This window comes from Phymastichus coffea, unplaced genomic scaffold (genome assembly GCF_024137745.1).
Source record: "Phymastichus coffea isolate CEN01 unplaced genomic scaffold, Cenicafe_Pcof_1.1 PCOF00001, whole genome shotgun sequence".
Classification (NCBI taxonomy): domain Eukaryota; kingdom Metazoa; phylum Arthropoda; class Insecta; order Hymenoptera; family Eulophidae; genus Phymastichus; species Phymastichus coffea.
The window spans coordinates 13,923,511-13,940,628 of record NW_026706812.1 but is presented as its reverse complement, the minus strand read 5'-3'; the positions used below and the strand labels follow the sequence as shown (position 1 = coordinate 13,940,628).

Sequence of the window (17,118 nt, the reverse complement as noted above, 5' to 3'; positions counted from 1 at the left end):
CCCTACTAATCTCTGCCGTCGCCATGGTCAAATTGGTCCAATTAGGCTACGAACTGCTGCCCCATCCACCGTATTCTCCAGATTTATCCCCTTGCGACTTCTTTTTGTTTTCAAACTTGAAAAAGTCACTCGCCGGGCAGAAATTTGAGTCGAATGAGGAGGTAATCGCTGCCACGGAAGCCTACTTTTCAGATCTCGAGGAAACGTATTTTTCAGACGGGTTAAAGAAGTTGGAGCATCGCTGGGCCTAGTATATCGAACTAAAAGGAGACTATGTTGAAAAATAAAACGCCACTTTTCCAAAATTTTCGTTTTTCTTTTGTAGGCTAAGTACTTATCGGACCACCCTCGTATAGTTAGAAAAGAGTTTAATATTAATAAGACCATTCCATAATTATAATAAATTTTGCTTCAATAATTAAACAAATACAAAGAATAGCTCCCTGTATAATGAAAAAAAAAATAAATTGGAACACTTTTAACGAAATACTAAACAATAAACTAACCTGTAATATACCGCTTAAATTTCAACAAAACATAGATGATACCATAGAAATCTTTACCAACAACATCTCCATAGCCGTCAACATTGCAACTCCTAAATACTCGGTCAATCAAAAACTAAAATATTCATCCCAAAAACAGTCTCAGACAAAATAATACATAAAAGAAAGTTAAGGAAAACATGACAACGTATTATATTACAATCACATAAAACGAAATACAATTGATCAATAAAATAACTTAAAAACATTGTATACGAAGAAAATAACGCGGTTACAAATAACTACCTAGAAAACTTAACTACTATCAAGGCATCCGATTATTCATTTTGAAAAGCAATTAAAGCAATTAATCAACCCAAAAGTCTTCTCCTATTTTAAAAAATGACATGAGATGGACAAGAAAAAATATCGATAAAGCTACCCACTTTTGCTAAGCATTTTTAAAGTATATTTAATCCTCTACAACGAAATATAACAAAAGAAGAAGTTACGCTGTTAAAAATTACATAATCAAACATTGGTAATAATGGTAATAATTATTCATAAAAAAATGTAAAAGTAAAAAAAATAAATAACACAATCGCTAACCTTGAAAATAGAAAGAGTCCAGGCATGATAACATTAACGGAAAATTTCTAAAATAACTACCTCTAAAAGCTAAAAGATACATTACTATAGTGATAAATTGAATGTTTCGAATATCTTATTTTCCTGCTGAATATCAACAATTTCGTTTTTCGAATAATCCGGAATATTCCCTCCTTTTAAGTCGACTAAGAAAATTACACTTCAACTATCCTGAGTAGGACTGTTCGCGAATCACTATTGTCATAAACAATACTAAAGAAGTGTTATTAAACAATTTAGTTGAAACTTTGTAGGCTTGTCCGAATTCCCACTAGAAAAAAGAATGGAAATAACATGTTATCCCACAAAATGGAAAATGACACTTCTCATGAAGGCTTTGAATACATGAAGTCGACTTTGAAAATCAACCTGAAGTTTAAGCTCAAGGTCACTGTTGTTTGACCCTATAATTTTTTTGGGATATTGGGGTTATTGAATTATTGGAGTTATCGGGTTATTGAATTATTGGAGTTATCGGGTTATTGAATTATTGGAGTTATCGGGTTATTGAATTATTGTGTTATATTTGGGTTATCGAGTTATTGGGTTATTACAATTAACCTTACTCTTGCCCGATCGTCCCTGTGCATAGATGAAGAACATCATATATTTGACTCCTACATAACCGCACCCCACACATAATACGTTATCTGAACGTAGAATTTTCCGCTCTCTCCGAATCCTGGATCAAAAATATAGGTTCCTATTCAAAAAATGACTTTGACCTTTAAGTGACCTTGAAAATGAATCTCAAGGTCAAATCGGATTTCACAGAAAGGTTGCCCCCATTGTCCCAAACAACTGTTGTCTGAACAATTTTTTTGTACAACGCCAACCGTCGAAAATTTCGGGATGGTTCCTTTAAAATGGGACACCCTGTATAATATATACACATACTTAGACTTTTTCCAATGATATAATTTCATTTACAAATGATCTAAATTACAAAAAATTCAATTTTTCTCTATTAAATGATTTTTGTAAATTTAAACCATGATAACTTTTTACAGCAGTGGCGAATGGGAGCATTCATACTACAATGAAAATGAAACTCCTTTACAAAAGTTTACAAGAATCAAATTGGAGATACAGGAGCTATTTGACCAAATCAAGGCAATGAATGTAATTAATACATTTTTTTTTCTTATTATTGCTATGAAATCTTATATATTTTCTACTGCAACGGTAGTCGATTTAATTAATCGATCCGTTCGCGATTTTGCTTCTCGCGCGTTAGTTCTAACAATTAAGAGAGAGAGGGGGCGCGCGATCTTTTAAATAAGCAGTTTCGCCTCAACTGCTCACGCGAGATTACCGCTGATTTGTGTTTCGCACTTAGTTTCGCCAAAATAAAGTTTCCTTGGGACAATTACGTGCGTGTGTGCAACGACAGTATTGCAGCAGCAAGCAGCGGTGTAGAAGTAGCAGATTGCAGCAGATAAAGACAGATCGAGGTAGCGCAGCTGATTAATCGAGGGGCAGCGGCAGTCGATATTTTGCATCAACAATTACGGCTGATCACCGTAATTGCACCGCATGGTAGGTGCACCTTCCGTCATTATATGCGATACAAAATAACATTCGGTATTTTGTTTAATCGTGTTAGTGTTTTTTGTATTCGCATCGAGCGTTAGTTCTTATCTTCTCTCTCTCTCTTTCTCTCTCTCTCACCGAACATTATTCATTGTAAAATCCTATTCGCGTGCGTTAGTCTTTGGGCCCTACAAAGACTGTAGTGATTTTTATTAATTAAAGTCCGTTAAATTTATTCGCCGTTTTCGTCATTTAATTTTCCTAGTAGCTTAAGTAATTGAAAAAGGCTTAGGTTTTAATCCGATTATATCTAGGGGATTAAGAAGATTAGGAGTAAAGTCGCTCACACTTAAAACTCATCGAGTGTCACAAGACACGTGACTTAAGGTGAGTTCAACTCCGTTTGATAGAAGACAACTAGGATAAATCATCTGACGTTAAGGCGAATACACGTACTATCATACGTGTTTAACAGAGCGGCAGTTTGCTCTGCATCGTGGGAGTTTGTTCTTAAATAAATTTCCCATTTTTCAGATAACCTCCCCCGTTACACTACATTAAAATTTTTATTCGCAAATAATTTTTAAACACGCATTATGAGTGTAAGCTTTATGGGAATTAATTCTAATAAAACATTTCGAGAAAATTCCTTTACAAAAAATCGTTCGAGTTTTCGAGTTTTACTGAAGAAGCCTTCTCTCTCTCTCTCGACTATTCTCTCTATCTCTCATATATATGCCGTAATATCTCTACTAGCTTAGTCTATATTTCAGCTCTTATAACTATTATTTTTTATTTTTTTATTTTTCCTTATAGAACTATTTAGTTTTTTTCAACTCCTGTTAGTTGAATTTATTTTCAAGCAAGGCCATCGAGCTTGGTTCTTTGTTTTATGCGAAATTTTTCGTTATTTTTACAAGAAACCTCTCGATCAGATCATTTACCAGAACATTTGGATTGTATTCAACTTTTTCATAGGATGACTCGGGCTTCGTAAACAAAGAGAATTTTATTTAAATAAAATTACTTTCGTTCAGGTGTGTTTTATCAAAATTTTACTTATCTAAATCCGCTGAGAGTTCGCGAAAGTTCAGTATAAAGAAGGAAGTAGGATTAGTGCAATAAATTGACAAGGGTATTTCAAATTCCATTATATTTAGAATTTTTATTAACGGATTATAAATGGACCACGCTGACGCTCGTCAAGGGCGTAAAAAACCCTAGTCGTAAGCAGGGAAAAAGCCCAAGACGAACGTTAATACAATCTATATATATATGAACAAACTATAATATAATTAAATCGCAAATTTTCATTCAATTACACACAACGTAACAAACTTGCACACATACATTGACGGAACGCAGAGAGCTCTCGGATGATGTGCGCAGATACAATGATGCCGCAGCGAATGTGGAAGAGCGCACCACTATGGTGACCACCTAAGGCGACCTCGACGTCTCGAGGACGGGGACAGCCCTCGGCGCCACGTGGAATTTGGGCACAGCGGCCGCGTGGAGGTAACGCTCTCGGAGACGCGCTAGGGCGTGACCCACTACAGCCGCGTAGGGCTGAGTCCAACGCTTCACGGGCTTGCACTACACGCACTCGTTTAACACACACACGCAGTATTAACGCACTGCCCTAATCAAATGAACGTAGCTATGATGGAACAAGAGAAGAGACTGAGTTAACACTTCACCAAGCAGGATTATGAAGCGACTCTCTCGCTGGTTATCGACAGACTAACTCGCTGCGCCCTATCAAAAAACGATGACGAGTTCTCTCCTTTGTCGCCAAGAAAATTAAGGGAAAGTTTCGGGTGTTTGGGTCAGTCGTGCCGCGCCAGACGTTATCAGCTTGCCATCGCAGAGTGTTGCATCTGCTCGACACGTGTGGGCACCACACTGACAATATGTGCCACCCCTGTACCTTTTTTTTGCCGAGGTTGTCTCGTGGTTAGATTTCAGAGATTAGTGCTCGTCGACCACATAGCACTTTCTCCTTTACTAATTACTAATACAATAGGGTAAAAGAGAAACGCTGCATCTCTGAACAAGGTGCTTGTTCAAAATAGACGTGTACTGAAGTGCTCTTTGGAAACTGAATCTAAACCGCGTTAGAAATCTTATATATAAGCCTCATACTTAATGTAAAATTAAAGAGAAACTATTAATAAATCGAGTTAAAAACATTTGAAACCAGCCGTTATGACTGAAAATAATCAAAAAGTGTCAAAGTTACAAGACAGAATGGAATACTGTGTATAATAAAAGAACAAGAGATAACCCAGAAATAAAAAGAATAAACAAAAAAAAGACAATCAGACATGAAGGACTCCTGGCTAGAAACTTCTAGCAATACACTTGTAGAAGTAAGCAACAAATTTAAAGCATTGGAAGTAAAGTAAACAAATGAAACAAGCATCGAAAACATAGTGTCAGTAACACCGATATCCGTAAAACCACCAAATTCTCCACCAATATTCGTAAGTGGTGTTCAAAATATTATCTCTCTAAATGATCTTCTTAATAAAGTCCCGAAAACTCAGTACACGATTAAAATTTTGTACAAAAATGAAATTGAAATTCTAATAAAGAACTCGAAAGTATTCGCTGATAGAGTAGCTGAATTGGAAAATAAAAAAATGGACTTTTACACTTTTTAAAATAAAGAAAACAAACCTTTCAGGCCTTCCTTAAAAACATGCACCCATCAATTAACGTAAATAATCTAAAAAATGAAATAGAATCTTACAACCATAATGTAATAAGAATTTTTAACATTAAACATAGAATAAAAAAACAACCACTATCAATTTTTTTCGTAGAAATGAAAGCAATTAACAATAACAATAAAGAAATATATAAAATTAACAAATTAATGAATCAAATAACATTTTTGAAAGAACCATATAAAAAAAGAGAAATCCCACAATACCTGCGTTGTCAGGAATATACCCATTTCAATTTTTTTACGTATGTTCAGTTAGATATAACGTTCCGAAATTCGGTGTGTTGAGAGTGACATTCTTGGTCGAAACGGGTTGAGGAAAAATAATTTCATATAATTAAGACTAGATATAATACATAGGATAATATGTATTATGGAATAGTAATAACTATATTTATATTGCAACGGTAGTTGATTCGATCAATCGATACGTTTGCTATTCGGTAGCACTCGCGATGCTAGAGCGAATGATTAAGAGAGAGAGGGGGCGCGCGCGAGTTTAATTTTCAGTTAAGCCTCAGCTGTTGTGCAGGAAAACCGCCTAAATTTTCTTTTGTGTTTTGCCGTTTACCGAAGAAAGTTTATTAAAAATTTATTGGTATTGGTACGTGCGTGAGCGACAATAAAGAGCGAGGTAAAAGCCATTTTAAGCCAGAAGCAGCGAGGAATTGGACGCGCAGTAACCGATCCGGTAGCAAGGCAGAATCGTCGAAGCATTCCCCGAGGAGAATAAATCGCTTGCCGACATTAATTACAGCTGATCGTCGTAATTGCACCACAGGGTAGGTGCAGCTCCCTTTTTCCATGCGACAAAATACTTCCGAAAGTATTTTGTAATACACGACCGTTATCGCATTCGCGTCGAGCGTTAAATTTCGCGGCAGAATTTCGAATTCTTTCTCTCTCTCTCTCTCTCTTCCCATATAATTGTAAATCGTATACGCGTGGGCAAGTCTTTCAGCCCAACAAAGACTGTAGCTTCTTTTGTTATAAACGTTTTGACTTTATTCGCCGCATTACGTTATTTCGTTTCCCTTTGGTTTAACGAATCCGTCACCGGATATTTTTTTAAACCGTTTTCATCTAGGGAATAGTGGAAAGAAACATTAGCCTTCGTACACCCGTAAGAGAAAGCAAGTGTCACAAGTCAGGTGAGTTCAACTCTGTTGGAAAGGAAACATTGAAGCGAAAGTATCAAACGTACAGGCGAATACACGTATGCTCATACGTGATTAACGGAGCGGCGGTTAGCTCTGCATCGTGGGAGATTGTTCTTAGATAAACCCAAGTTGCATCAGTTAATCCACCCCATTACAATATACATATATATAGTAATAACAGCTTGATAAATAATACACTGAATAAATAATAACTCTAAATAATAACAGCAGTTTTAGGTTTAACCCATTGAGGCCCATGCCAAAACAGCATGAAACAGCGCTAAACTAATAATGCCATTCATAGCATAAGTTAAAAAAAAGTACCCATGTTTTTTCTTTTGCCATTTGCAATTGTTTATAAAAAATTATTTAAACTAATTACCAAAAAAGTTAATATTTTTACAAACTGATTGCGGCAATCGATTATACGGGAAAAAATATGAAAAAAACGTATATAACGTTTTCTTGTCAAACTTCAAATTGTTAGTGTTAAACTGCAATAAACAATTGCAGGCTGGACAGGCTCACCTGTATACGCCCAATCTCAAGCAAAATCCATGGCCTATACCGTCAAACTATCTATGCCGTTTATTTTCTAATGTAGCTTCGACTATATAATTTTTCATGGAATTAGAAAAATATTGATCAAACAAATCTAAAGAATTTTTATAGAACAAAGAAGAAATCGGTTCAATGTTGAAATGATAGTCATCATTTACAGTGGTGTCATGAGTCAGAGCTTTTTCTTGCTAATCGAAAACGTGATTAGGTTCTAGTAATTTTTGAGTACTGGTTTACATGCTTTTGACATGTTCATAAGAACCAGTAGGAATAAGTTGAGATGATACATCTTCATCCAGATTTTCATCAGAATCTCTATCGGAGCTTTCGTAGTCTCCGGGAATAAATGCTATGTTGACAGATCGAGAATTAGCTAGAGAATCGAACTCGACATCATCAACCTCGACTAAATCTGTTATACGAGCAATTCTGCGCCTTGATATTGTTCGCCTGGACATTTTTGAAGAATAAAAAATGGTGAAAATTAGGAAATAATATAGAATGCACTTCGTAAGTTAGATAGACGCTTCGAAGTGAAAGTAAATGATATCTATAAATTTTGATCCAACCGTTAGCCCGCCAATCAAACGTGATCTTTAACACGGTCTTTACACCTTTATAATAAAATAAAAATGTTTTCAAATCATCCACCCAACCATTAGGTTGTAGTATAATCATAACCACCGGTATCAAACTATCGGATGGATAGAATTTATAGTCATTTCCTAGCGTCAAATTTAAGTCTGACAAGAAAATGTTATATACGTTTTTGTCATATTTTTTGGTAATTTGTTTAAATAATTTTTTATAAACAATTACAAATGACAAAAGAAAAAACACGGGTACTTTTTTTTTCACTTATGCTATGAATGGCATAGTTAGTTTAGCGCTGTCTCATGCTGTTTTGGCATGGGCCTTAATGGGTTAAAGACACACTGAATTGATTGCTTGAGGCTAAACATTTAATAATTTATGTATGATTGCTTTATGGCAGTTATTTTGTGTGTCCGTATTTCTGACAACACAGACATTGTGGGATTTCTCTTTTTTTATGTAGTTCTTCGAAAAATTTTATTTGATTTTTCCTTCTTTTTGTAAAGACTTATTGACCCCCCCTCGTATTAGTGAGCGATGATACGGTGCACCGTCTTGTTGAAGCCATAATCGTCGTCTTGTTTCCAAGTCCACATCTTCCAATAATTCTGGTAATTCATTCTGCAGGAAATTAAGATATGCTGTGCCGTTGACATTCCCATCGAAAAAATAAGGTTCTATCAGATAACCGTTTATTATATCGCACCAATCTACGAGGCTCCATCTATGCTGATTATCAACATGACGTACCCAAAGAGGGTTCTGGATAGACTAATAATCACTATTATGGCGATTGAGTTGCCCATTACTATTAAATGTAGCTTCGTCCGAAAACAATTACGTATCTGAAAAATTCAGAATCTTCGCGAATCCTTGCTCGTGCTCAATTACAGAATTCGAGTCTGCGGCGGAGATCATCTGGCATCAAAGTTTGAGTCAAAGTTATGTGATACGAATGAAATCTATGAAGCCGAAAAATTCTACCAGCTGTTGTTGTTGGGATTCCAGTACGTCTCTGAATTTCACGCAACGAGATATGATGATCCAAATCAACCATTACCAAAACAATGAGACTTCGTAGATCATTGTTGTTCTGTCTCATAATGCTACGAAGATTTATGTGTATTCGTGGTCGGCGTCTCTCTCTTTGTTCAATGATTCGGATTCTCACGTGATTTGGGTACCGAAGCCTCCCTGGGTAATTTTGACCGTCAAGGCCGATATCGTGCTGCAGCAAGATATTACCGTCCAGTTATTGGGTTGGGGGGCAAGATATTACCAGCAAGTTATTGGGTTATTATAATTAATAAATTATTATAATTAATAAAACACCAACCGTAGAAAATTTCGGGGTGGTTCCTTTAATATGGGACACCCTGTATTTAGTAATCTTCACAACAAGGTCACCAATGTGGAGAACATATATGCCGCCGTAATCGTGCAGCGTATATATGATTAAAACCGCAACGCGTTAACGTTGTAACGGGACTTTTATTCGATATATTTCGAACAGAAGCCAAAACAAAAATTAGTTATTATTTGCTGACGAAAATTATATGTAGTGGGCGTTGTCAGTATCCTGTACAATCCTATGCTCCTGCATAGGCGAGTCCAAGGTTCAGCTGCTTCAGGTTGCCTTCTTCGGCGGGGCGCGAAACAATAATGCGACTGACCATTATAAGAAGAACGGGAGTCGTTAGGTTAATAACTCGGCACGAATTTCAGGTAAATAGCAGTTTATATTGGCAAGAGGGAAGTTAATACAAATTTTAGAATTGTAGAACGCAAACTCGGCGCAAATCAGGTGACGCGCCTGCATCACATAGACTAGTGCAATACAAATACTCGTAGACATGCACCCGAAAGAAAAAAATATTGCGCACACGCCACGTGAGTGAACTGAATGCGGGTTCACGCCACGTTATGAGCTGCCGTTGATAGAAAGCGAACCGGCGCGATGTATACGAATGTGTAAGTTGATTCACTCAGTCGCACTCACAGGCGATCGACAGTCGACGTGACAAAGTGTCAATACACGGCGCAAAGAAATGATATCATGCGCCCGATGCACTAGACGCAGTAGCAAGCGGATCAAACCAAAAGTTATACAAGGCGAGCGGTACTTACAGTGCTGATCGCTCACTTAATCCATCAGGATTCAGTTGTAACACGTACGTTAATAATTTAAGCCCGAACAACGTTGCGTCACAAATTATTTAAGGGGAAAGGCTCGGAAGGCGCATTCGCTTCGTCGCGAAAATTTAACGAGGGCTATGTCGTCCGGTAATATAGATAATCGCAATTTAATCAATTACAAGAGAGACAGGTTCGAACAGAATAAACTCATCAATTCGAATATTTTACTCTTTATTGCAACAATACTATACATTCGGCTTTTGACGTGTGCGTCGGCCGAGTCCGGGCTAAGTTCGTTCCGTGCGAATTAACGCACAGGAAACAGAACGTCACCTTACAATTTGTCCCGCGAATTCCGCGAGGGCGATGCGAATTCACGCATCTAACCACTCGTCCGCGTCCGGCCTATATGATGCTCAGAGAGAGAGAAATCGAGGCGCGCACCGATAAACTAAAAAGGGTACCTGACCTTGAAAGGGAGCGCTGCTGCGGAAGTCCACGTCCTGTGAGCAACGATGTTGTCTTCGAAAGGCGGGATTGGATGCAGCCGGTCTTCCTTCTTGCTGATGGTCGCTATATGTCAATTAACCGCACAAGCACTGGTTTTTGGTCGCGAAGCTTGACTAGCTGGCAATTAATTACCGGTCAAAACTCTACTGCCCGCGATCTCGCGCCTTCCGCGCTTTCTTACGCGCCCCTCCCTACAGGTACTCAAAACGGCCGAGCGCCGTCGGCTACGCACACATGTGCGGCTCATGCCGGCGACACTATTTCTCTCTCTCCTCCTCTGCTCCCCGCTCACGCCTATCCCTCTAACGCCAGGCATCTCCGCCGATCAGGAATCAGACCTGCAACAAAGCCGTCATCGTGCGTCGATACTCGGTTTTACTCAACCAAGACCGATGTGGCAGCGGCTCAGGGGAAGGCACGCGGAAGAGAGAGAGAGGCGAACAGGGCGATCGAATCCAACGATCGATTCGCCCGTCACACAATAGCGCACTCGCTTCGCGGACCTAGCTTGCGTATCCGCTTCTCCACTGGTAGGCGATCGTCTTAATGTTCTCCTGGGTTATCGCTGTTGATACTGCTAGTCGTGCACGTGGCTTCCTTACTTCTCTTTTTGCTACAATTCTCTGAATCATACTCCTATCGTTTGTCCCTCTCACGAGGTGTGCACTTGTCATCTGTTCGAAGCCAATTGTTCTAATCGCGCCTATTCTCTCTCTCTCCTCTCGATAATAATCGTATCTCCGCGAGGTCCACGTCACGTGCTTATTATCAACTATCGAAGGATTGACGCGATACTTACCGGTTTGCTGACATCTGCGCTGCAAATATCACTTATAAATAGATACATAGCAATATTACAAATATTTTTATTACTGGCTTCATGGAGGGAGAGATACATAACGAACTACAAGCCGTTCGTTATAACGTGCAATATCTGCCTCGATGCAGAAATTGCTTCCACATTTTTATCGTGGGTATATGCCGTTGCTTGTTTTAGTTGTGCTCGAAATTTATTTCTATGTCCAATTTGTCGAAAAAAAATTCTCTTTCGTATTCGTACTTTCTTCTCATAATGTAATTTTTATAATCATTTTTCAAATAAAAATATAATAATCATTTTTTATATAAAAATATGTATTTATTACAAATAAAAATACAACAATAAATCATCTTTAATCCTCCCACCCTGAAAAATAATCGCTTTTCAGCTTTTTCCGCCACAAATTTACCTCTCTCATACTTTATCATAACGGTTTTCCTCCCACCACATTCGTTTTCCCCTACCATCATGTGACTATAAGCTCAATATAAGATAGTTAAAGGGCTTGATCTATGTAGTCGATCGCTTACGTTCACTATGAATCTATAGTTATTGCTCAACATTTTAAATAAACCACTTCATGGCTTTTGCATTCGTATCACATTACGAGTCCTGAAAATATGGTAATTAGGTTCTACGGCTTTGCTCAATGCAAATGAACTTTCTCTGTCAATAATAGTTTACTTGGCTGATAAGTAGGAACTTCAGGTAGCTATATGTCGTATCAGTACTATATTATATTTTCTGAAGGTTTATGCCCCACGAGAGATCGTAATTGGTGCTGGTCTCGAACAAACCAACATCTCAAGTTTTCTCACCACTGCCTCATATGAAGGCATGATCACAGACTCGACAGTTCGCTGGAGTGATATCAACAGCGCCTTTAAAAATAGAATCAAGTCTGGTGTAATAAGAAATCTTAAACATTTAAATTTGACTATGTTTTTGAAACATACAAAACCATTTTTTATGTTCAAATTAATAAATCGCTAAAGGTACAGACTGTTTTAAAAGTCAATGTTGTATTGGAAGATGAGTATAAAATCGCAAAGAATAATAAATAGAAGCTTGAAGTGAAACATTTTAATACCAAAATGGTGCCAATATACTTGAATACTAACTGGGAAGGATGGTTCGATGAAAATGTCGTCGAACCTTTCCAAACGAACACGAAAGAATTCGAGGAGCAGGATTCAAATCAATATCAACAAGTATAATCCTTTGTAAGCTGGTTCTTATATTGAGTTGCCTGAATGTATCAGACGAAAGAGAGCTTATAAAAATCTGCAGAATAATGACAATTACTATTTTATATGGGCTATTCTTTCAGCACTACATCCAACCTCAAAAAATGTGAATCGCATCAGTTGGTATATTAAACATTAAGACAAGTATAATTTTGAAAATTAACGTTCCCCCTAAATCCAAGCCAAGTTGCTAATTTTGAGAAACAAAATGACGTATCGATTAATGTATACTTCATAAATTTGCGTAATTGTATTTATGAAGTCTTACCGCGACATTTGACTGCTGAGAAAAAGGATAAGCATGTCAACCTTCTTTTAGTTGAGAATTATTAGATTGATGGCAATGCTGATGTGAAAGAAGATCAAGTGCCTTGTCCTGATTCCCGCATAAAATGCACTACATATTGATAAAACACTTATCTTGTCTAGTATGTAGACAACTATCATTATCAATGCAAGTCACATGTATGGGACCGTTCCCTGCATTATTTTAGAAGTGAAATAAAATTTAAAGTTCATGAGGTTAATTGTTAAAACATACGAGGTGTGTTCAAAAAGTAACGAGAATTTTTCAATTTCGCGGGTTTGGAGAGTCCGCTTGTATAAAATTTTTTTTTATTATGATGGTACACATGCCCCTGAAGTACGATAAAATTTTCAGCAATATTCATTGCTTACTTTTTAAGTGGCAGCCGCTAACGTTAGACGTGTTTTTCGAGCTCGGCGATTTTCGTTTGTGAAAAAAAATGGATCAAAGAATTTGTATTAAATTTTGCGTAAAAAATGAAATAAAGTGTAGTAAAGTTTGTCAAATGTTAACAAAGGCATATAGTGAGTCTGCTATGAGTAAAGCAAGGATTTATGAGTGGTATAAGCGTTTCCAAGATGGCCACGAAAACGTTGAAGATGACGAACGACCCGGACGCCCAAGCACATCAACAACCGATGAAAACGTGAAAAAAGTGAAAGAAATGGTTATGAACGATCGCCGAATCACAATCAGAGAAGTCGCTGATGATGTTGGCATATCAGTTGGCTCATGCCATCAAATTTTTTCGAATGTTTTGGGTATGAAACGTGTGGCAGCAAAATTCGTTCCAAAATTGTTGAATTTCGAACAAAAACAGCGGCGAATGGAAGTTGCTCAGGAGTCGCTAAATGAAGTCAATAACGATGCAGAACTACTAAAACGTGTTATAACAGGTGACGAAACATGGGTTTACGGATATGATGGCGAAACTAAGGCTCAATCGTCCCAGTGGAGGCATTCTGGATCGCCAAGACAGAAAAAGGCTCGACAAGTGCGGTCGAATGTGAAGGTTATGCTCACTGTGTTCTTCGATTTTAATGGCATAGTGCATTATGAATTCTTGCCACAAGGTCAAACAATCAATAAGCAGTACTACCTACAAGTTCAACGTCGTTTGCGTGAAGCAATCCGAAAAAAACGCCCGGATTTGTGGCAAAACAATTCATGGCTTTTGCACCACGATAATGCGCCTGCTCACACTTCATTACTTGTTCGTGAATTTTTGGCCAAAAACGAAACTGTAACGATGCCTCAGCCTCCATATTCGCCAGATATGGCTCCATGTGACTTTTTTCTATTTCCAAAAATAAAGAGAACATTAAAAGGCCGTCGTTTTACAAGCATAGATGACATTAAAAGCGAATCGCTGAAAGAGCTAAAAGCTATTACAAAGATCGAGTTTCAAAAGTGTTTCGAGGATTGGAAAAAGCGTTGGCATAAGTGTATTGTATCCGAAGGGGACTACTTTGAAGGCGACAACATTAATGTAGATGAATAAATAAATATTTTTTTCATAAAACGAAAATTCTCGTTATTTTTTGAACACACCTCGTAAATATGTGCAAAATCCTAATTCCTAGCGATAAAAAAAATTTTTAGAATTCAACCATTTCAAGACTGAATGTCCAGTGCCATCTGTCATGTATGCTGATTTTGAAAGTTTACTGAAACCAATGTTTAACCATGAACGTGGATATCAACATCATAAGCCATATAGCGTTAGGTTTTTTGTAAAGTGCAGCTATAATGAATCTCTTTCATTCTATTAAAGTTACAGACGAAAAAATATTGAAGATGTTGAGCCAGCCACATGGTGTGTACATCATCTCCACGATTTGGCCAAGCAATTATAACAATTATATGATAATCCTCAATTAATGACGAATATGACATTGGATGACAAACTTCACCATCTGTATGCCTATGTATGTCATATATGTAAAAAGACAATTAACGATATTGAAGTACGAGGTCATTGTCATTCTACTGGAAAGTATCTAGGAGCTGCTCATAGTACCTACAACATTACTTATTAAGAATCAAGAATGATACCTGTGTATTTTCTAAATCTGAGCGAATACGACGCACATCTTTTTGTCAAAGAGATTGCTAATGAATTCCCTGGTAGAGTTATCCTAATTGCTAAACCAAGGAAAAATATATATCTTTTATCAAGTACATTGAAGGTACTGACATAAATCTACGATTTGTTGATTTATTTCGATTTATACCATCTTCGCTCGACCAACTACCTTTGTATTTAGAAAGTTATAATATCATGGAACAGCAATTTGAATAAGATGGTAAATACACAACGGAGCAAATTGCTTTGTTGAAGAGAAAAAATGTGTTTCCTTACGACTACATATCATCACTGCTAAAACTCAAAGATGATACTTCCTAGAAAATAAGGCTTTTACAGCAATCTATATGATTGTGAGATCGATGAGAAGGATTATACTCACGCGGTAAACGTTTGGAGATCATTTAACATCACTGATCTTGGTAGCTATTCAGATCTATAAAATGAAAATTGCAGAGTCAATTGTCGTAAAGCATTTTCTTTAGATCAAACTTATTAGTATACAACGTCTGAGTTAAGTTGGGATGCTTTGTTGAAGTATACAAAGATGAAGTTAGAGCTTTTAAGGAATAATGACATGGTTATGTTCGCGGTATTCTCGGAGATATTAGCCAATGTTGCAATCGGTATGCTGCAGCTAACAATCCCTATACGAAGAAAGGTTATGATTCCCATAAAGATGAAAAGTATTTGATATATTACGACATCAATAATTTGTATGGATGGAACAGGACAGAGCCTCTTCCACAGGGTGGTTTCGAATGGTGCGCTATTGATGGAAACTTTCATTTCGATATTCCCGATGATTCATCATTTGGATATATACTCGAAGTAGATTTAGAATACCCGGAAGAAATTCATGATGAGCACAAAGATCTGTCATTTCGTTCAGAGCACAAGTCGGCTCCAGGCAATAAACAGAAGAAACTCATGATTACTCTTGACAACAAAGAACGTTACGTAATTCATTATCGAGTGCTCAAACAAGCCGTGAAACATGGTTTACTCTTGAAAAATATACATCATGTTGTAATGTTCGTATCACTTATAAATAATAATAATTCGAACTCTCGTATCTAGCTAATGAGTAAGAATTTGTTTCTAATAATTTTACTCTACTTGTCGATAAAATAAATAGATAAATCAAATGTACTCTAATAATAATAAATAAATCAAAATATATAAATAAGTATAATGTTTCAGGGAAAGTCAGACGATACCCTAGTTTCTTATGGTGTGAATTGTCCCATAAGTAGAGCTAAAGTCTTTCTTGGATAGGATATAATTCGGCCCAAGTTTCTTGTAGCGCGAAATGTTCTATAAAGTCGAGCTCGAATTATAAGGAAGGAACAGTCTTGCTCAGTTAATCACAATAAGAGAAAGAACTTAGGTATTAGCCGAGTTTATTCAGACTCATGCGCTCATGCAAGCAGTGAATTGCTAGCCTGTGCAAAGGTGGGCGTATTTATACACAGATTTTCACGCTTATTTTTGCAGGAGAGATGTCAGAATATTCGAGAGACATTCGCGAATTTTGAGAAATGAGGTTTCTTAATTTACAAGTAAATAAACATTAATAATGAGTTTTCAACACATGTGAACTTTACAGAATTCGTTATTTGTTGATTTAGTGTAATTTACAATTATCGAAAATAGTGTCATTAAAAGTTATCAACTAATAAAGTTAATTCATGTAATATTACCATATTTACAATGGAAAATTATTAAATTTTTACATAACATTATAGTTTATTAATTTTAGAAGTATTTTTTAAAAAGAAATATTCAAATTAGTTAATAAGATTCGAATTATAATAAATTTTCATATTTTTAACGGTTTTTTCTATAATCTTATAACGCAATTATTGGGTTAATTATCTAAGATTTATAAATTATAAAATTGTCATTATTAAGTATGAAATTAACGTTTTCGTTCTATATACCACTTATTATTTAAATAAATTATTAATTGTTTATTTATTAAAAACAGTTATTATTAAGCTGTTATCAATGAAACCAATCTTCTCTTATCTTATGTTCCTTACTCATGTTCATTTTACTCATGTTCATTTGATGATCTTGATCAAATTTTTGATCAAGATCATCAGATCTTTGATCTGATCTTACTCATGTTCATTTCATATTCATTTTGCATTTGGACTATTTACATTTTTCTAATAATTCATATTTTTAGTGTAATAAATAAATTAACTTTGCATATTGAAATTCATTATTATTCAATAATTAAATACAATTTGTGTTATTATATTTTGAATCTACATACTAAAATCTATATAATA

General features: G+C 36.3%; 1 protein-coding gene across 2 annotated transcripts in view; it reads left to right on the top strand.

Moving 5' to 3' along the window:
* Window positions 1-17,118, top strand: part of LOC131669473 (dynactin subunit 2) — a 293,206-nt gene that overhangs the window by 67,578 nt on the left and 208,510 nt on the right. Inside the window, exon 4 of one of the 2 annotated variants that reach the window (XM_058944483.1) lies at window positions 2,147-2,255. In XM_058944483.1, coding sequence (XP_058800466.1) covers window positions 2,147-2,255 — 109 coding nt within the window. Of the gene's footprint in view, window positions 1-2,143; window positions 2,256-17,118 lie in introns of both variants that reach the window. The other variant, XM_058944402.1, reaches the window with a different exon arrangement.